General features: G+C 43.9%; 1 protein-coding gene across 1 annotated transcript in view; it reads left to right on the top strand.

Annotated features, from left to right (window-relative positions):
* The window catches only part of LOC119931648 (piezo-type mechanosensitive ion channel component 2-like), a 71,503-nt gene that overhangs the window by 47,937 nt on the left and 2,443 nt on the right, over positions 1 to 21,123 (top strand). The window contains exons 37-49 of the mRNA XM_038750477.1: positions 1,111 to 1,369; positions 3,037 to 3,225; positions 4,056 to 4,263; positions 6,211 to 6,340; positions 7,721 to 7,868; positions 9,652 to 9,866; positions 14,067 to 14,225; positions 14,725 to 14,872; positions 17,034 to 17,222; positions 17,986 to 18,078; positions 18,316 to 18,485; positions 19,895 to 20,011; positions 20,968 to 21,047. Coding sequence (XP_038606405.1) covers positions 1,111 to 1,369; positions 3,037 to 3,225; positions 4,056 to 4,263; positions 6,211 to 6,340; positions 7,721 to 7,868; positions 9,652 to 9,866; positions 14,067 to 14,225; positions 14,725 to 14,872; positions 17,034 to 17,222; positions 17,986 to 18,078; positions 18,316 to 18,485; positions 19,895 to 20,011; positions 20,968 to 21,047 — 2,105 coding nt within the window. The remainder of the gene's footprint in view (positions 1 to 1,110; positions 1,370 to 3,036; positions 3,226 to 4,055; positions 4,264 to 6,210; positions 6,341 to 7,720; positions 7,869 to 9,651; positions 9,867 to 14,066; positions 14,226 to 14,724; positions 14,873 to 17,033; positions 17,223 to 17,985; positions 18,079 to 18,315; positions 18,486 to 19,894; positions 20,012 to 20,967; positions 21,048 to 21,123) is intronic.

Raw genomic sequence — 21,123 nt, 5'->3', positions numbered from 1 at the left:
TTGTGTTAACTTGGTAGGAGCAAAGAGCGTGAGCTGCGATGTAGTGAGACAAGATAATCGAGAGGTAAGAGGAAAGATAGTGGACAACTTTCAAAACCAATGGTTGACAGGGAAACTTGAGGCGGCAGGACCAATAAGGAAGGGGTTGCAGTAATCCAGCTGGGAGATGATGAGTCCCTAACCAGGAAGTGGTGGTCAGAGTGAAGAGGAAGGGGAAAAACTGTGCATTAGTAAAGGAAGAACCAGCAGGATTTAGAGAGCCAACTCTATGGGAGGTAAAAGAAAGGAGTCACAGATGACCAGAGACTGGGATTCTGGTGGTTGTGTCAATGGTGATGGGGAATTTTAGGTAGAGAAGAGGGTTAGGAGGGAAGAGGAAGCATTCGTTCCTTAGGAGAACCAGATCTCTGAGCTTCTCCCCTGGCTCTGGATCCCCTGGGATCTTTCTTCTTAGCAGTCACATGAGCCCTTTTTCTGCTTGGGTGCTTGGATGGTATTAATAATTGTTGTGTTGGTTGAGTGCTTATTATGTGGAATGATGGTATTCCTTTAGTCTCCCCTTTCATTGACCCATGTGTCTGGTCCAGCCTGATGAAGCTTTTAATAATAATTACAGTTATGGTATTTGTTACGTGCCAGGCATTGTACTAAGTGCTGGGGAGGATACAGGCAAATTGGGTTACAGTCCCTGTCCCACATGGGGCTAACGTTCTCAATCCCTAGTTCACAGATGAGGTAACTGAGGCACAGAGAAGTGAAGTGACTTGCTCAAGGTCACACAGACAAGAGGTCGAGCCAAGATTATTATCCATGACCTTCCGACTCCCAGGCCGGTTCTCTATCCACTATGCCATGCTGCTTCTCTAATGGCACTCACTCTGGTTACTTATGCATCTAGGAAATATGCCAACTATAGCATCTCTATGCTCCTCCACCCTCCCTTCTGGAGATACCTAGAGAACTAAATCAATGAAATCAACATCAATTAGACTTGGCCTTAAAGGGTGCATGGGGGCTCCTCTTATTTGATCCAAAATATGTTACTCCTAGGAGTAGCCCCATGTCAGAACAATTCATGTGCTGATACCATTTGGTTTTTTTTTTTTTTAGGATGTTTTACGATGAAGAACTGGATCAGTCGGATAAATTTTACAGGGGTCTTCCTCGGCTCATAAAATTAGGTTTCGCATTGTACAATTTGTTAGAATCAAAATCTGAAATGTTTTGCTATTTTGTGATTATTCTAAATCATGTGGTCTCAGCTTCAATTATCTCCCTGGTGATTCCCATCTCGTGCTTCCTGTGGGCCATGCTTTCCGTTCCCAGGCCCCCAAAATGTTTCTGGAGGGCAGCGATCTTCTACACAGAGGTAAGCTGTGGCAGAACCTTGTGATCAGTTGACTTATCTGACACATTTTACTTTTCCCACAATGAATGTTCAAGAGCCAAAATGAAGTGAGGAAATATTTTTCCCAGGGTTTCCTGATCCTGTACAATGATTATTCGTGACTTAGACTTTAACTTTGCATAGTCTTTCTTACAGCTAATTTTAATTCTAAACGTGTAGCAGCAGGTTTTGAAAAGTGGCATTTATGGAGCTGTCTGCACTGAATACAAAAATGGATTGAATCAAACATCTTATTCTACATCTTGCCTGTTTTCTTCTCAGAGAGTTTACTCACTTTTCTCTTATCTCTCCCAGAGAGTTTTGCTTGTATTAGATCCCCAGATGAATAACCAGATATAGAATCCTGAGTTGCCCAAAGCCCAAGCATCAATCATTCTTTTATATTTGAGTGCTTACTGTGTACAGAACATAAGACTATGCACTTGGGAGAGTTTAGTAGAGTTAGTTAACATGATCCCTGACCTCAAGGAGATTACTTTCTGGTAGGGTAGACAAGCTCCTCCCGAGTAGGGAATGTGTCTGTTATGTTTTTATACTGTGCTATTCCAAGTGCTTAGTACAGTGTTCTGCACACCATAAGCACTCAATAAATACAGTTGACTGACTGGCATTAAAATAATTTGCAGATAGGAGAAAAAAGGAAAGGAGCTATGTATGAGTCTACAAGAAACATGGAATGTTAGATATATATTCAAGTGCCCCAGGAGGTTGAGAGTTCATGAGTGCACAGCCGGCTCGGAAGTGTTGAAATGGGCCAGGGTGTGGTGGGAGGGGGCATCTGAGGAGATGAGAGATTAATCAGGGAAGACCTCCTGGAAGAGTTGTAATTTCAGAAGTGCTTTGAAGATGTGGAAATGTGTGGTCTGATGGATTTTGAAGGGCTAGGGAGTTCAGGCAGGGGATGAGCAAGAGGTTGATGGCAGGAGAGACAAGAATGAGGCACAATTAGGTTATTTTGAAGGAAATGAAGACTGCAAGTATACAGATACAGATCTAAGTTTGTAGATGACACAAGAGGGAGTTGGGGAAAAGAAGGCTTTATCAGAGAAGGCCTCTTGGAAAGGATGTGACCTTAATAAGGCTTTGAAGGTGGTGAGAGTGGTGGTCTGATGTATTTGGAAGGAGAGGGAGTTCTACGTCAGAGGGAGGACATGGGAAAGGGGTCAGCAGTGAGATAGATGAGGTTGGTGCCCAGTGGACAAGTTGGCACTAGAGGGGCGAAGTGGGTGAGCCGGACTGAAGTAGGAGATCAGTGAGGTAAGTAGGTATGGTAAGTTGATTGAGTGCTCTAAAGCCAATGGTAAGGAGTTTCTAACAAGCTCCTTTCACGTACAAAGAGTGCAGTTCCTTAAACTCAAAATACCATTGTGTCCCCTTAGGGCTGTGGGGTGTCACATACAGGCTGTGGGGGCTGTGGCTTGGCTGGAGTTCAGGAAATGCATTTCATAGAAACAAAGGCCACAAACGGAATGAGTTTTTAACACATTGGGTGCTTCACTTTGCTCCCTCCTCTTCTAGTTGTGCTTGGATTTATCTTAGATATATTACTACCTAGCCTAGGGGGCGTTATTTTACACAAAATATCTTTGATTCATTTTGAGATTTTTTTTTCCTCATTTTCTATTTAGGCAGCAGTAGTGATCAAATATTTTTCCCAGTTTGGATTCTTTCCCTGGACAACAAAGCAATACTTTGGCATCAATGGAAAAAAGCCATTTTCTCTGCCAAATATTATTGGGATTGAAAAGAAGGATGGCTGTGTAGAGTATGAATTTGTTCAGTTGTTGGCTTTGTTCTTTCACAGATCAGTTTTGAAGGTAAATCTTCCAGTTTTCATCTTTACTGTTTACTCACTCATGCCACCTGTTGCATATTAAGGGATCTAATAATGGCATCATTTGTATATTTACAATAAAGGTTTATTTGTTGAGAATGCTGGTAGGTTGGGTCAAGATTACTTTCCTTATATTCTGGAGAGGAAAAATGTGGCACAGAGTACCTCACTTTGTCCAGACAAACTGAAGCTGCACTTCAACCTCAGGGAATATCTGAAGTTCCATGCAGTTTTCCAGTCATTACTGCTTTCACCTGATTTTCTTAATGAAGCTTGGATCATTTATTTGGAACTTGAATCCTTTTGAAGCCAGATTTCCACATCACTAAAAGTAAAGGGATTTCTTCCCAATAGTTCAGCCTGGAAAGTTAATTCATTGTTATAGTTCCTGTGAATGTTAAAAATAATGGAGTTAGCCACATCTCCTCTTTTCTGCTTTCACTGTTTCTTCACTGTCATATGTTTTATTTTCTATTTTGTGTTCTCCAAGCACCAAATATAATGCACTGAACACAGGCACTCAGGACATGTGTTTTTTCTCTCTTTAGGCTTCCATTAAATTATTTCTTATCTAATTTCTATGCCTGTCTTCTCAACTGGTAAAACTTCAGCTACTTCTACCTGGATCTTGGCAGCAGGTACACTGAACCCAAAGGAACTGACCAACTGTTTCAGTAGATTCATATTATCTAAGACATAGTGGGAGACCTCTTAATAAATGCTTCTTGACTACCACAGTAATGGCTGCCTCCCTCGACTGTGTGCTTCAGAACCTTTGTGACAGTCAAATGTATCACGTCATGTGTGTTCCAGGGCAAAGGGCTGTGGGATCAGCAACCCAGAAGCCAGGACAATTCCAAGGAGAAGAGAAAGACTAAGAAGTCTAAGAAGAAAGAGAACAAAGTGGATAAAAATGACCGAGGCCCTGGAGAGGCCATGGAATCCTGCCTTGTGAAACAAACGGGCCCTAAGTGGGCATTCTGGAAGAAGAAATCTACAGCGGGTCAGCTTGCTAGCACAGGTACTGGGGACGGGTCCCTTGTAGCAGGTGAGGGATAAGGAACCTGCAAACCAGACACACACACACACACAAAAAAAAAAACAAAACGAAAAAACCACCCCCCTCTTCCTAGGACTGGACCTATATGTGGGTATGTGTTGAGGGGATTAATGTGGAGAAGGACTTTTCTCTAAGTACTCTGCAAACAAATTTGTAGATAATCTGCTATACATTTGGCCTCTTTAATACTATTTTTCCCCCTTCCAATCTCACAATAAAAACCTTGCGAAGCTTGATTTTCCTTCTTACCCAAAGCCCTTGAGAGGTTTGAGCCAACTTAGGCCCAGAGCACACTTCACCCTTTTTCATCTCATCCTTAACCATCATGTTCATTTCATATCTATATGTTGCCGATTTGTACTTCCCAAGTGCTTAGTACAGTGCTCTGCACACAGTAAGCATTCAATAAATACGATTGAATGAATGAATGAATATCCTCTTTGGATTCTCAGATCTGGTCACCACCCTCTTGGCCCTTGCCCTGAACCTGGTGATGCATGAGAAGGGAATAAGAGAAACTGGGTGATCCTTGTGAATGGGACGCTCGTTGACATACAGCCTAATGTTTAGGGGTAGACCAAATGTCATCCTTCATATCTCCCTCTACATCTTTAACACTTCTCTTAGGGAATCCATTATGAACCTCTCATCCATGAATTTGGCTAAACCCCTCCAAAACCTACTGATATTTTTGACCTGTCCAGTTCTTGTGGTAATCCACATGCTAACCACCCACTGTGTGATAAATTTCTTTTCCCTGTTGTGAACATCCTTCCCTCCAGCTCCTATTGCTGTCCCCTCCTCCTAGGATGGGGAGATTGTGCACAAGAATTCTGTTTGCCCTCTCCAACACCCTTCATGATTTTCTGAATTTGTCCTGTCCTTTCCTAGCCTGTATCTTTCCAGATGGAAGAATTCTAACTCTTTCGTCTAACCTTAGAAGGAAAACTCTTTATCATCAGGATGTCTCCTGACCTTCTTGGCTGCCCTTCTCTAAACCTTCTCCAACTTTATCATTTCCTTCTTGACAGAAGGAGGCCAAAATTGTACAGCATTCCAGGGACAGACCTGTAAAGGCTTCATGTACTGGAGTGGGCAAAAACGATGCATTTTGTTTGGTTTTCTATCCCTTTCCTGGTGTTGCTTAGCTTCTACTTGACCTTTTGGCTTTTCCCACATATTGGATTGATGATTTGAAAACCAGTCAACACTGACTCCCACTTTCCTTTCTAGAGTTGGAACTGATACCCCCGAAGTCTACAATCACTTAGCAGTGATTGAGTTTGCTTTTCCCTAGATGCATGGAAGCCAGTTCATCTGCCATTATTCAAGTGCCATGTCCTTCCATGCCTAGAATGGAATTCCTCTTCCTTCTCCTTTCCTGCTGTGGAGAACATAGATGCTTAAACATTAACCACCAGGGAAGGAGGGGAGACGTAAAGGGTAATGAGTTTTTTCCAGCAACACTAGTAGTAGCAGTAGTAGTAGTAGCATTTATTGAGTGCCCACTTGGTGTGGCACACTGTATTGGATGTTTGAGATGTAGAAAATAATAATGTAACCATTCCCTTACCCACAAGGTGCTTACATTCTAAAGGGAGAGACAAACACATAAAGAATTACAATATACCCTTCTCCCTTCTTCCTTCCTGCTGCTTCTACTTCCACTCTCAGGGGAAGGGTGACAGTCAGAGAAATGATCGAAGCCCCAGCGTGTCCAGTTTGGCCCTCTTTCCCCTGATGCCTGCAGCTGCACCGGAAAAAGTCCATCCATGTCTCTCTAAGCTCTGAGTGTGGGTTTGGGAGCCAACTGGACCAGAGCTAAATCTTATTTTGGGGAAGGGAGTGGATAAAGGTTGTGATTTCAAAAACAGAGCTAGGAAAAATGGCATATTTTTCTCCGGCCAGGGGAGCTCCAAGAAGGGAAATTCAGGAAGAGATGGTCGAAGTTCCGGAAGTATTCCATTTCCAGGGAACAGTTCACCATTCGGAATTTGAAAAGACTGCTGAGAAGAGCCAAGAGGCTGGTGATTAAAAGGTAATTAAGACTTTTTTTGCAGTAGGAAGGTTGAGGGAAGGGGAAGCTGGAGGGATTAGTTGAAGGGGTAAGCAATCCATCTCTCCCTCTGAAGGTGGAAATCTCATCTACAGTCACATAAACAGCAGAAAGGGGAAGCCAGGAAAGTTTTCCTCCTTAAGCAGATGAGGCAATCCAGGAAAATCAGTATGAGTTGGGAAGCAGAGTGCCTGAGGTCAGGCATAAACCAGCAAATTATCTAGATAAATTGGGCCAGATAAACACCCTTTGGCTAGGAAGATTAGCTTTTAACAATAATAATATTTGTTAAGCTATTACAATATATCAAGCAATGTACTAAACACTGGGGAAGATACAAAATAATCCCCTTGGGCACAGCCCCTGTCCCACATGGGGTTCCCAGTCTAAGAAGGAGAATAGGAATTTAATCCCCATTTTACAGATGAGGAAACTGAGTACAGAAAAGTGAAGTAACTTGCCCAAGACCACACAACAGTCGAGTAGGGTTAAAAGCCATGTGCTTTGACTCTTAGACCGATGCCCTTTCCACCAGGCCACACTGCTTTTTTGATCACTCAGTGTGAGAGAGGGAGGGAAAGACAATGAGGGAAGGAGGAGGGAGAAGGGGCCAGATGCATGGAACAGGGAGAAAGAGACGCAACATAGCCTAGTGGAAAAAACATGGGCATGGGAGTTAGATAACCTGGGTTCTAATCCTGCCTCTGCCATTTGTCAAATATGGGCTAGTTCAGCCACAGTAGTAGGGGTTGTTGTTGTTGCTGCTGTTGCTTCTGCCTAATTGGAAAAAGAGGAGGCTAAAATAGCCTCTCCTCTCTTTTCCCATGTCGCCAGGCTGCCCTGATCCTGTTTGGCATGTCCCCTTTCCTCACCCTGGCCACGGCAAAGCCCTAATGGGTCCTTCCAGGGACCTTGTATGTGGCGAGGTAGAACCCCAAAAAGAATATCTATTCCAGCTAAATGTAGGGTGCATGGTCTCGATATCTTTGGCTCAGTTATCGGAATCAAAAACATTTTTGGCCTGAAGTGAGGTGTTCTGAATTCTCTAGGTAATTTTCTAGTTGGTCTCCTTAAATCTCAGAAGCAAAATTTGATTCTGAGCTTTGCAGGGAAATAAAGCAGGCAAACCAGTCACACTTTCCAGCTTTCTACTTCCCAGGCAAAATGTCTGTGGCTTGTTTCATTTTGTTGAGAAAACTCAGGATCATTGAGCAGATCTTGGTTAGCTATGATTCTAGTGATCTAGATTATTAGATATGTTATGCCTGCTGTTTAGCTGATATGCTCCCTCATATTCATCTGGCTGCCATTAGACTGTTACTTAGAAGTGGTTTGTGATTACATTTATCTCTTCTTCCTTAGTGCCCTTCAGATTTATCGTCCTTTCCGGCAGTTCTTCTATGACATTACTAACCAAGAATATAGTCCGGTGTGTGATACCTATGCAATGATGTTTCTGGTAGAAGTAATCAATTTTGTCATTGTCATCTTTGGCTACTGGGCTTTTGGGGTAAGCATAACTCTGTTTTACAGGTGGCTTGGCAATGTGGGTCTGGGTCAGATGTCCTTGCAGATCACTGTCCTTACCTCTGGGCAGAACTCCAGCAAGGAAAGTTCCCATTCTGGGCTCCTAGGCTCCAACTCTGTGCCAGCAAGGCCCAGGGAAATGAGCCTGGATCTTCTGCCATTCCTGCCCCAATTAAATGGATAGGGAAGCCTCATTCCAATCCACACCACCACGATACCACAGTCTTTTAGACTGTGAGCCCACTGTTGGGTAGGGACTGTCTCTATATGTTGCCAACTTGTACTTCCCAAGCGCTTAGTACAGTGCTTTGCACACAGTAAGCACTCAATAAATACGATTGAGTGATTGATTGATTGATATTGAGCCGTGACCCAGGCCAACTAGCCACATGTAGCTCAAGGGAGACAGGGACCTCTGCTGACACAAGTTGTTCAACTGGGATTGTGGCTGCGGGTTTAGCGGTGTCCCCGTGCCAAGTCTGCTCCCCATTCCTCCCACACCCTGGGTCTTCTGATAAATACCAACAATCTGGGGACACCTATGACATTTAAATTATTCTTATTTGGAGAAAAAAGTTTAGGTATCAAAGCCTTATTGAAGGCCCATCTCCTCCGGGGGACCTTCCCTGACTAAGCCCTCCCTTCCTCTTCTCTCACTCTCTTCTGCATCTCCCTGACTTGCTCCCTTTATTCATTCCCCCTTCCCAGCCCCAAGGCACTTATAGTAAGCACCTAACAAATGCCAACATTATTAGTATTACCAATAACAATATTTCTACAATTACACAATTATTATATCATCATCATCAATCGTATTTATTGAGCGCTTACTATGTGCACAGCACTGTACTAAGCGCTTGGGAAGTACAAATTGGCAACATATAGAGACAGTCCCTACCCAACAGCGGGCTCACAGTCTAAAAGGGGGAGACAGAGAACAAAACCAAACATACTAACAAAATAAAATAAATAGAATAGATATGTACAAGCAAAAGTAAAATAAATAAATAAATAGAGTAATAAATATGTACAAACATATATACAGGTGCTGTAGGGAAGGGAAGGAGGTAAGATGGGGGGCGATGGAGAGGGGGACGAGGGGGAGAGGAAGGAAGGGGCTCAGTCTGGGAAGGCCTCCTGGAGCTTGGGAAGTCCAATATATGTGTTGTACTCTCCTAAGCAATTAGTACTGGGCTTGCACAGAGTAAATACTCAAAAAATACTTTTGATTGTCTTGATTGATTGTATTTGTTTGTATTGTCTGTCTCTCCTTTTACACTGTCAGCTCTTCCTGAGCAGGGAATGTGTCTGTTTATTTCTATATTATAGCCTCCTAAGCACTTAATACAGTGCTGTGCACACAGAAAGTGCTCAATAAATACGACTGAATGAATGAAGTAATTTTTGTTTGTTTTGTAGCAGCAAGTCCAGACAAATCACCGCAGCTTGAACTTAGCAATATCCTATGAGAGGAGCATTTTTTTTTAACAATTAAAGTAGCAGTTCACTCATCCTCTTATCGGTGTGCCTTGGGCCCTCCCCCTTTATCCAAAGGCAGAGACCATGTTTTGTTGACTAACGGCCCCCTATTGCTGACTGGATTTTGCAATTAAAGCAAAAGCCAGCCTGTCCGAGGGGTCACACTCAATTCTCAGTTTTAGCAATTTGATCCCTTTGCGGTGCAGAGGGAATAAGGTAGACATTTACCTCAAGGACTGAGTTGCCATTGAATCTAACTTTTCCTTTGGCCATTTCATTCTTCACAGAGATACTCTGAGAACACCGACCTCAGTGAGGCCCTCGCAGAGGAGCACCTGCCTGAAGCCTTCTTGCCGATGATCCTGATCCAGTTCGGCACGATGATCGTGGACAGAGGCCTTTACCTGAGGAAGAACGTGTGTGGGAAGTGCGTGTTTCAAGTTGTCCTCGTCTTTGCCATTCACTTCTGGATATTCTTCATCTTGCCAGGGGTCACTGAAAGGTATCGTGGTGGTCTTGTGGGGTGGAAGCTTCTCGAGGGTAGTGATCATGTCTACCAGAAGCAGTGTTGCCTAGTGGGAAGGGCCTGAGTGTGAGAGTCAGGAGACCTGAATTCTCAGCCCAGGTCTGTCACTTGGCTGCTGTGTGACCTTGTGCAAGTCACTTTACTTTTCCGTCTCAGCTCCTCATCTGTGAAATGGGGAATTCAATGCCTGTTCAACCTTCCTACCTAGACTGTGAGCCGCAGTGGTCGGGGACTGTGTCCAACCAGGTTATCTTGTGTCTACCCCAGTGCTTAGTACAATGCTTGGCATTATAGTAAGCACCTAACAAATGCCAACATTATTAGTATTACCAATAACAATATTTCTACAATTACACAATTATTACAAATGTGTTGTACTCTCTTAAGCAATTAGTACTGGGCTTTGGACAGAGTAAATACTCAAAAAATACTTTTGATTGTCTTGGAAAAATGTTCAGTTCCGAGGAAACAAAAAGCCCTAACCCTTGAAGTCCAATATGCTGTGTGTAGACTTGGGAAATGAAATACAGAACTTTCAGCAGACTGCCACCTCCCGAGAAAATAGGAACTTTAATAGTCATCCACCCTAAATTATTGTTTACCCTGGGCCAGTGGGTGAGTGGCTATTTTCAGTGAAATTCATTATTATGGAATTTTCAAAGCACTTACCCAGCACTGAGGTAGTTACAAGATCAGCGGATCTGACACAGCCCTGACAGACATGGGGCTCCTAGTCTCTGAAGTAGGGAAAACAGGTATCTTTTTTCCTCTCTGAGGTAGGGAAAGCAGGTGTCTTTTTCCCATTGTGCAGATGAGAAAAGTGAGGCAAAGTGAGGTTAAGGGACTTGCCCAATGTCACACAGCAGGCCAGTGGAGAAACGAACTAGAACCTAGGTCTCCTCACTCCTAGACCCAGTTCCTTCCACTAGGTCACACTGCCTTGCCCTTTCATGGTAAATTCTTAATATAACTGCACAAAGGACCATGGGGAATATACTTGGGAGTCTCTTCTTATATATGAGCTTTGACTTTTTATCAGCCATATTTGAGTGCTATTTTGTACTAGGTGCTTGGGAGAGTACAGTATAACAGAGCTAGTAGACATGTTCCTTGCTCACAACGAGCTTGCTTTAGCATGGTACTCTATTTATTTATTTATCTTACTTGTACCTATCTATTCTATTTATTTTATTTTGTTAGTGTGTTTGGTTTTGTTCTCTGTCTCCCCCTTCTAGACTGTGAGCCCGCTGTTGGGTAGGGACTGTCTCTATGTGTTGCTGACTTGTACTTCCCAAGCACTTAGTACAGTGCTCTGCACACAGTAAGCGCTCAATAAATATGATTGATTGATTGATTACACGTACTGTCTGAGAAGCTGCCTTGGAGTCATGATACACCTCTTACGAGGACTTGATTTGTCATTGAGATTTTGCAAGTTTCAAGTATCAGGACTTGCAGAGCACTCTACTGAGTGCTTAGGAGAGAACAGTACAAAAGAGTTGGCAGTCATGTTCCCTGCTCCCATTTTAGTTAATAAATTCAGCAATAGAATGTGATACCTAAGTTAGGAATCCATCAACTCAGACATTTCTCTCCTTATCTGATAGGAATCAATGTCATATTTATTGTCTACTGGGTGCAGAGTACTGTAAGCATTTGGGAGAGTCCAATATAATAGTTGGAAGACCTGTTTACAATGCACTCTGCTCTTTTGAGAAAGGAGGAATTATCATATGAGTTTTCAGAGGTGGAGAGTTGAGAGAAGGTTTCTTTTTTCTGGGTGATGCATTGTAAGTGGTTAGGATTGGTGTTATGCTATTTCTTCAGCACAGACCGTTCTCGTTTTGACAGGTCCTTTAAAATAGTTCAGTCTCTGGGAGGGAGCAGAGTGGAAGTCCAGAGCAGTGCTCTCCAGTCAGGGATTTTTCATTAGTGCAGCCTCTGGGATCATGAAATAAAAAAACAGATTCAATAGGTACACTGAATGGAACCAGGATGTGTCTTTTAGGAAGCATTTTGAATGAAAACTATATGAAGGATGTCAGTGTGCCTTCTGAAGGCTCAGCAATAAATCAGTCATATTTATTGAGTCCTTTCTCTGTACTGAGTACCATACTAAGCGCTACCAATAGAGTTGGTAGATACCATTGAGAAGCAGCGTGGCTCAGTGGAAAGAGCCCGGGCTTGGGAGTCAGAGGTCATGGGTTCTAATCCTGGCTCTGCCACTTGTCTGCTCTGTGACCTTGGGCAAGTTGCTTCACTTCTCTGGGCTTCAGTTACCTCATCTGTAAAATGGGGATTAAGACTTTGAGCCCCATGTGGGACAACCTGATTACCTTGTATTCCCCACAGTGCTTAGTACAGCACATGGCACATAGTAAGTGCTTAACAAATGCCATCACTATTATTATTACAACCCCTGCCCTTGGGTCTAGAGGAGGTGTGAAATCTAATAAATGTTAATTAGAGGGTGTGTGTTCAATTATGAAATATCACTGTGACACCTGTATGCCTACATACATCCACCCATGCCAACTCTATTTGAAGATGATAATCATAATGGATGTTTAAGTGCTTACTATGTGCTAAGCACCAGAGTAGAAACAAGGTGATCAGGTTGTTTCACTTGGGGCTCACAGTCTTAATCCCCATTTTACAGATGAGGTAACTGCGGCACAGGGAAGTGACTTGCCCAAAGTCACACAGATGACAAGTGGCAGAGCCGAGATTAGAACCCATGACCACAGTGAGATTTCATCCATGTATACAGACGCCAGTTAGAAGACCTAGATGGCCCTTTTTGCATTGCGCCCTTGTGAAGTTTGCCATTTTTTATGCTGAAAGATCTGCTATTTTTAGTACCTGAAACTATTTTCAGTTCTTCTTTTTGTTACTGCAATCTTCCCAAAGTTTCTGCCTGAAAAGATCCACCCATTTCTGATTGCAACCTCATCTAAGGTTGTGTCTCATTGACTCTTAAAAATGCTTCTTCTACCTCCTTTGCTAATGGCTCCCCACATTTCACCTCATCAGCTCCTTGGGTGCATTTTCCTCTCGTGTGCATTGCCCTGTCTCATGGCTGTCAGCTAATCAGCTGTCGATTCTGTTCAATGAGCGTGCCAGATCTTTGGAAAAACGTTTTTCCTCCTCCTCTTCACTATCTGTCTTGGCGGGGGCACATCATCATCATCATCAATCGTATTTATTGAGCGCTTACTGTGTGCAGAGCACTGTACTAAGCGCTTGGGAAGTACAAGTTGGCAACATATACAGTCCCTACCCAACAGTGGGCTCACAGTCTAAAAGGGGAGACAGAGAACAAAACCAAACATACTAACAAAATAAAACAAATAGAATAGATATGTACAAGTAAAATAAATAAATAAATAGAGTAACAAATATGTACAAACATATATACATATATACAGGTGCAGTGGGGAAGGGAAGGAGGTAAGATGGGGGGGATGGAGAGGGGGACAAGGGGGAGAGGAAGGAAGGGGCTCAGTCTGGGAAGGCCTCCTGGAGTAGGTGAGCTCTCAGTAGGGCCATGCTGTGGTTATGATAGCTGAGCCATTGTGGTTTAGAGGTAAGCATAGAGCCCTTAGATATTCAGGGCATTGGAATAAATTTGAACACCTTAGGAGGAGGAGGAGTGTAATAGTATTTCTTAAGTGCTTTCTGTGTGCAAAGTACTTAGTTCTGTGTCCTGGAAGTGACTGTTGGATTGTGAAGCCAGTACTTACTCAGAAGAGGGAAAAATATCTCCTGAGGAAGGGATGCCTGCCCCTCTCCCATGAGCTGTCCTGCTCCAAGATGTCTTTGTTCACTCAGTGCTGAACTGTCAACTCTGTAATTGGCTCACTTTCTCTAAGTACTGTTCTTCTTTCTGGGCATCTTCTCTTTGCTTTGTCTCCTATGTTTCATATTGAGGCCATTTTCCACAGTTTTCTACAGTTTTCATTTGTTTTTGCAATGCAAGACTGGAGTCCACCCCTTGATGATACTAGTTTGAAGAGAGACAGACCATTTCCAAACACCTCTTTCCATTTGGGGGTTCAGTGCCTATTGAGATAATGCGGCCTGATGGGACATACTTTTGAATAAGTGAATGTTGACTACTGTAATCAGTATGACTATAAAGTATTAGTGACAACTATTCTTTCTTTTCATTTGCAGGAGGTTTAATCACAACTATGTGGTTCAGATTTGGTACTTTGTAAAATGCATTTATTTCGGTCTGTCAGCCTATCAGATCAAATGTGGTTACCCCAGTCGGATCTTAGGCAACTATCTGACCAAAGGTTTTAGTCTCACCAATCTCTTCTTGTTCCAAGGGTAAGTGAGGAAAGGATGCTGGCCAAAAACTCTGGATTCCACTCCAGCCCTTCATGGTGCTTTACTTGGTTGCTAATCTCCCTGAGAATCTCAGTGCTTTGACACCTTTGAAATGTCAGAAGCATCAGGACCTGGCCTCCCACTGCTCCCAGTCTGTTCCAATGGAACCATTTGCTGAGGAGTGAACCCCTCGCACAAAATTTCTAGGGGAGCCAATGTGTGTGTGTCCAAACTTTCTATTTACAAAGGAAACAAAGATGGTTCCTCTCCAGGTAGTAGCAAGATAACTTTATGCTTCTCCATAGCTCGTTTTCCCTCTCATTCTCCTTTTCCCCTTCATGAATATGCTCAGATGAACACATCTCTCTCCCCCAACTCCTCACTCACCCTGCTTCCCCTGCCCATACCTCCCCTCACCCTCCCCGTAATCTGACAAATAGATTGCAAGCTATTTGGGAAGAATTCAAATGATGATTGTGGGTATTTTCTCTCATGCCAGTTTTCGCTTTGTGCCTTTCCTGTTGGAGCTCCGAGCTGTCTTGGACTGGATCTGGACTGACACAGCCCTCAGCCTCTCTAGCTGGATCTCTTTGGAAGAGCTGTATGCTAATGTTTTCATAATGAAGTGCTGGAGGGAATCAGAGAAGGTGAGTGATAGCAGCTGACGGATCAGCGTGGCTTAGTGGAAAGAGCATGGGCTTGGGAGTCAGAGGATGTGGGTTCTAATCCCGCCTCTTCCACTTATCAGCTATGTGATTTGGGGCAAGTCATTTCATTTCTCTGTGCCTCAGTTCCCTCATCTGTAAAATGGGGATTGAGACTGTGAGCCCCACTTGGGACAACCTGATTACCTTGCATCTACCCCAGGGCTTAGAACAGGGCTTGGCACATACTAAGTGCTTAACAAATACCATCATTATTATCATTACTATTATAATTATCAGGAGAATTTATTAAGCATCAGTGGTAGAGCAGGGTACTAAGTATTTGGTAGAGTTCAACACAGTTGGAAGACATGAGCCCTGACCACAAGGCTCACGATCTAGTGGGATGAACATTCACCTGATCACCTTGTAGCCTCCCCAGTGCTTAGAACAGTGCTTTGCACATAGTAAGCGCTTAATAAATGCCATCATTAGTATTATTATTATTATCCGGAAAAAGGGGATGAAGACTGTGAGCCCCCCGTGGGACAACCTGATCACCTTGTAGCCTCCCCAGCGCTTAGAACAGTGCTTTGCACATAGTAAGCGCTTAATAAATGCCATTATTATTATTATTATCTGGAAAATGGGGATGAAGACTGAGCACCCTGTGAGACAACCTGATCACCTTGTAACCTCCCCAGCGCTTAGAACAGTGCTTTGCACATAGTAAATGCTTAATAAATGCCATTATTATTATTATTATTATCTGGAAAATGGGGATGAAGACTGTGAGCCCCCCGTGGGACAACCTGATCACCTTGTAACCTCCCCAGCGCTTAGAACAGTGCTTTGCACATAGTAAGTGCTTAATAAATGCCATTATTATTATTATTATTATTATCTGGAAAATGGGGATGAAGACTGTGAGCCCCCCGTGGGACAACCTGATCACCTTGTAGCCTCCCCAGTGCTTAGAACAGTGCTTTGCACATAGTAAGCGCTTAATAAATGCCATTATTATTATTATTATTATTAACAAAATAATTTATATATATATATATACATATAAGAAAAGAAAAGTGGATAGGGGGAAGATAATTTAGTGAGGTTAACTAGTGGCGTACCTGTTCCTTGTAGGTATCAGCCCTTCTGCAGCACTTTCTCCTCCCTTCCCTACTCCCCACCATAGCATCAGCTTCTTTCGGCAGGGCTGTAGTCCAGCTCCACAGGCTCTCTGGTTTCTGTTTACCAAGGGGTCGACTGGAGTTTCCAAAGTGCTGGCCTGGAGGCACAACAGGACCAGCTGTGCTGGGAGAAGCATGGGAGGCAAATGCAGTCACCTCCCTGGACCACAAGCTTTAGATTGCTCCCTGTCTTAGGAGCAGACCCCTTGATGAGAATGCCTGAGAGAATCTTTATGTTTTTTGCTGCGTATGTGTGTGTGTGTGTGTGTGTGAGAGAGAGAGAGACTATGTAGCCTATAGAGGTGGAGGGTGGTGGTGGTGGAGGAGGTGGCAGTGCCATGCCTAGTCATTTCTGGATAGGACAAAGAGCTCTTACCAGAGCCTCCTGGGCTTCCCCACAACTCCAGGGAAAGGAATTGCCTCCCCTGCCCCTCTGCAGTCCTCTTCTTGCCCTTCTCTGTGGGATGGGATGAGAATGGGATGAGCTTCAGCATGGGTGGTGGGTGCCCCTCTCTCCATCACTTCTCATAACATGGCACCCAACTCACCTCTCCTGTGTTATTCCTTTCAATCAGAACTCAGAATTAGGCTCTCCAATCCTCCATGCCGAGTTCTTAGCCTCCCCTCCCTGCCAATGCCCATTCATTGCAGCCTTGGCACGATCCTGGTTAGGATGGGGTTTTGTCTTCCTGCCCCTTTCACTCATCTAAAAGACAGTGTCCTCTCTGCTTCCATCTGGGATTTGCTGAGGTTTAGTACCCTGAGCAGCTTGCAGATTGAACTAGTGGGTAGTGCATAGGCCCAGAAGTCAGAAGGATCTATGTTCTAATCTTGGCTCTGCCATTCTGACCTCGTCAGCAGTGTGACCTTGGGCACATCACTTAATTTCCCCGTGCGTAATCATCACTAGCTACTGGTCTCCAGAGTTATGGTGGTTGTGTCTTACCTCTTTTTTTTCTTCCCTTCCTTCTTTGTAGAAATATCCTCAGCCACCAGGACAGAAGAAGAAGACCATAGTGAAATACGGAATAGGGGGCGTCATTTCATTTGCTTTGATTTTCTTCATGTGGTTTCCTATGGTTTTTATGTCGCTGTTAAAGGCTGTGGGAGGATTGACAAATCAACCGCTGGGTATCTCGGTCAAAATTACAATCAGTGGTTACGAGGTAATGAGAGGGGAGGAGGGTGAACTGTGTGTGTGTGTGTGTGTGTGTGTGTGTGTGTGTGTGTGTGTGTGCGCGCGCGTGCCCATGCATGTTCATTCATGATGATAGAAGTTCTAACTTCTGCCAGTCCAAGCCCCAAGGAGCTGGAAAGTCACTGTCTCATTTCTGTAAAATAGCTGTCAGGGCTTTGTTCCCTGTTTAATGTGTCCCCAGACCACAGAGACATAGAGCCATGCCACCTGGGGGGTCAGGTCTTTGGTGGGGAGGAAGCTCGCATTTGAGAAAATGGCCCATTGACCTTCCCCTCCAGTCCCCCTGCCCCCATCCCCCTCTAAAGAAAGGGAGGTGGAATTGGGTGGGTGGGTGGGGCTCCTATTCAGAGTAGAGATGCTGACTAGATTTGACATATCTAGTCAAGGGAAAACACAAAACTAGTTGCAGAGGAAACTAGAAAAGACAAATCCAAACCCCCAGTTTTCTCAAGGTACCAGTGCAGCATGACCTACTTCTCAGATTCCAGGGGTCCAGCCCCTTAGAATGACTCCCGAGCTGCTCTGGCTCATATCACAGGGAATCTGCAGGCTGACCTGCACTCCCAGGGGGGCCTCTACTGCCTGGCAACACTCCATGAGACCTGGCCCCTTTCTGATCGAATCTGTTGCTCTGATATGGTCTGGATTTCTTTCTAATCTTGGCTGGGAAGCCTGAAATATCTGCTCTACTGAGAAGCAGGATTGTAATATTTCTCTCATTTCTCTTGTAGTCTCTGTTTACTATGAGTTCTCAACAGCAGAATTTGGCTCCCCTCTCTTCTTCAGCCTATGATGAGTTGACACTTCGCTATGCCCTTCATCCAGTGAGTATCACTAAGTCCGCAAAGATGTTGTCTAGGTCGGTAGGACGGATTGTCCGGCCTTGAGTTGTTGAGCAGGCCCAGGGCTGCCCATGCTAGACAGCTGTGGGAGCCTTTTGTGCTTTCCTCTGGGGAGTACTCTGGGAAGTGAGGGAAACAGGTTTTCAGATCAGCTATATACAATTTCACATTTTGGTCTCTTCATTCTTCCTTTTCACCCTCACCCTGGCTTCTCCTAAGGAAGCATTGCAGTTTATAATGAACTATGAGCCGGAGGACATCGTTGTTGCAAAGATCAAAGGGAATGCCAGCCTGCTGTGGAGCATCAGCCCGGCCAACCGGGAAGCCATGATCGCTGAGCTCTCCAATGCTTCATCTATCTATGTTACTTTCTTCTGGACCATTCAGAGGTTACAAAAAAACCCTGCACAAGCATGCTCTTGGGTCTCAGAGTCCCTCAGAAACATGGCCTTCCCATCAGGCTTGTAAAAATACTATGTTACGACCACTGTGAGAGCAGAATAGGGACGATTGTTTGTTAGTCCCAGCTACGAAGGGTGTCTGCAGGCAAAGAGTGTGGGGTTTGGCATTTTGGGGGAAACGGCTGAGTGGCCCCACTAGAATTGTCTATGGACTCTCAAATTAATTCTTCCAGACGGTAAAACCACATTGTGTAGTTTGTTTGCCAAATAGGGAAGGTGGGGAAGGATTTTTTTAGCTTGCCCTTTTGAACTTTTCAAAAATAATTTTCAGAGCAAAGTTAACAGAGGAGAAAGTGGAGAACATCTTTTTATTTTCCCAAACAGAACAACTGCGCCAAAAGTCTGGTCATTTTTTGCCACTGGTTGCCCCATCATCATTAGTGACTAGAGGGTTCTTTAAAGTTCTTTATGTATGGATTATTCAGTCCTCCAGTTCAGAATCCTATCCATGCTAGTCAGATGCAGTAGTAGAATATTCTCAGTGGGAAGGCTACACATGGACACTGCTGTGGTAGAAGCTTGCAATCCTCTCATCTTAGAGCTTCTTTTTAGGAAAAGAGAGCATTATGCTGTTTGAATCAGGAAGCCTGTCTAAACTATCAGGAATTCCCTTTCACAAACTCAGCTCAATTCTTGTCCTCTTCTCTTCCCCACCCATCCTTGCCCAGCTCTGGAACTCTTTAGGGTCTAGCTTCTGGAATAAAAACTGGGGTGGATCTGTTTTGGATCCAGTCAGTCAATTAATCATATTTATTGAGTGCTTACTATGTGCAGAGCACTGTTCTAAGTGCTTGGGAGAGTACAAAATAACAAGTTTTTTTATGGTATTTAAGCGCTTACTATGTGGCAGGCATTGTGCTAGGCACCGGAGTAGATACAAAGTAATCAGTTTGGACATAGTCCCTGTCCCATATAGGGCTCATATTCTCATATTTACAGGTGAGGAAACCGAGGCACAGAGAAGTTAAGTAACTTGACCAAGGTCACAAAGCAGACATGTCACAGAGCTGGGATTAGAACCCAGGTCCCTGACTCCCAGAACCACTCTCTATCCACTAGGCTATGCTGCTTCTCATTGGCAGGCACATTCCCTGCCCACAGGAACTTACAGTCTAGAGGGGGAAGACAGACATTAATACAAATTACAGATGTGGACATAAGTGCTGTAGGGCTGAGGATGGGCTGAATGAAGTGCAAATTCAAGGGCAGCCACAGGTAGCAGGGGGACGGGACAATTAGCAGAAACAAGGAGCTGGCGGGTGCAACCCATCCCACTCAAACCTTTTCCTTCAGTTGTTTACGGCTCTTCTGTTCCTGACTTATTTCCCCTCTCTCAGGGATGTGGCTCTGGTCGAGAACGTGGAAGCATCGGGCAAGTACACGGTGTGCTACCAAGATAAGAAACTGAGAGATGAGATTGTCGAAATGCTGACCCATGTCAGGAAAGAACCATTGTAGGTATTTTAAATTTCTCTCTGTGCCGTATAACATTATAGCTCATTGAGCCATTATTTTCACACTGGTATTTGAGTGCTTACTGTGTGCAGAGTACAATACAAAAGAGTTGGTAATGTTCCCTGCCTACAAGGAGTGTACAGTCTCGATGGGGATAGAGACATTAATATAAATTGTGGTTTTATAAAGAAGTGCTGTAGGGCTGAGGATCAAGTGCTCGAAGGGGTATAGTTCCAAGTGATTGTCATTATTGGGTGTCTCTGCTATGTCATTTTACTGTGAGAGCACTGTTACAATTCAAGGGTCCATCTACTAAGGGGAGAACCTTCCTCAATTAGCAGACTGCCATTGTGGGCGGGTCCTACATCTGTAGTCACCTTCCTCTCCCCCACCACCCCCAACTTTGCCCACCCTAAACCAAAAAACTAGCACGGAGAGCCAGAAAGAGCAATATTTTTAAACATCGTAAAGGCTGCTTTATGGCATGAAAAAAACCCACAAAAATATTTTAAAATTTAGAAAATCTCCAGCCTTGTGTGAAACTGCATTTACCACCCTCCCCTTCTTTTACTGTGAAGATATGAGGGGTACACGGGCTGGAGCTTGGTCTGGCCACTGGAAAACATTTCTGCAAGATAGATCTATTTTCAAAAGGGACCACGGTTAGGTGGAAGCTTAATATCCCCCAACAGACATTCTGCCCTGTCTACACCATCAGTGGGCCTATTTGAACCTGCATAATCTTAATTATTTATCTTCTAAGGAGTTAAATATTCCTCAAATACTGTGTAAAGCTGGCTGATTTCTCTACCTTGTGTTGTGATTTTTTGGTCCTCGTTTTGGTAAATGTCCAGTAGGCTTAATTTGTATCAATTCAGTTACACCCTGTGCTTTGCGTTTTAATCAGGCTCCAAAGGAGTTCTAAAAACCTCACCCTAATTACTTATTTTTAAAGAATTCTTCCAGGTTTAATACCAAAAGGCCTCAGGACAACAGCTGGAACGGAAGCTAAAATTGCAAAACGGTTAGAAACCGGTAAGGATGTACAGCCCTATGCTGCATGTTGCCTCAATCCACTTTCCACCCTGCGACTGTGGGACCCCTTTCAGAG

The sequence above is a fragment of the Tachyglossus aculeatus genome, chromosome 8 (assembly GCF_015852505.1).
Source record: "Tachyglossus aculeatus isolate mTacAcu1 chromosome 8, mTacAcu1.pri, whole genome shotgun sequence".
In the NCBI taxonomy this organism is placed as follows: domain Eukaryota; kingdom Metazoa; phylum Chordata; class Mammalia; order Monotremata; family Tachyglossidae; genus Tachyglossus; species Tachyglossus aculeatus.
Note: the sequence above shows the minus strand (reverse complement) of the source record. Positions and strands in the feature narration are given on the sequence as shown.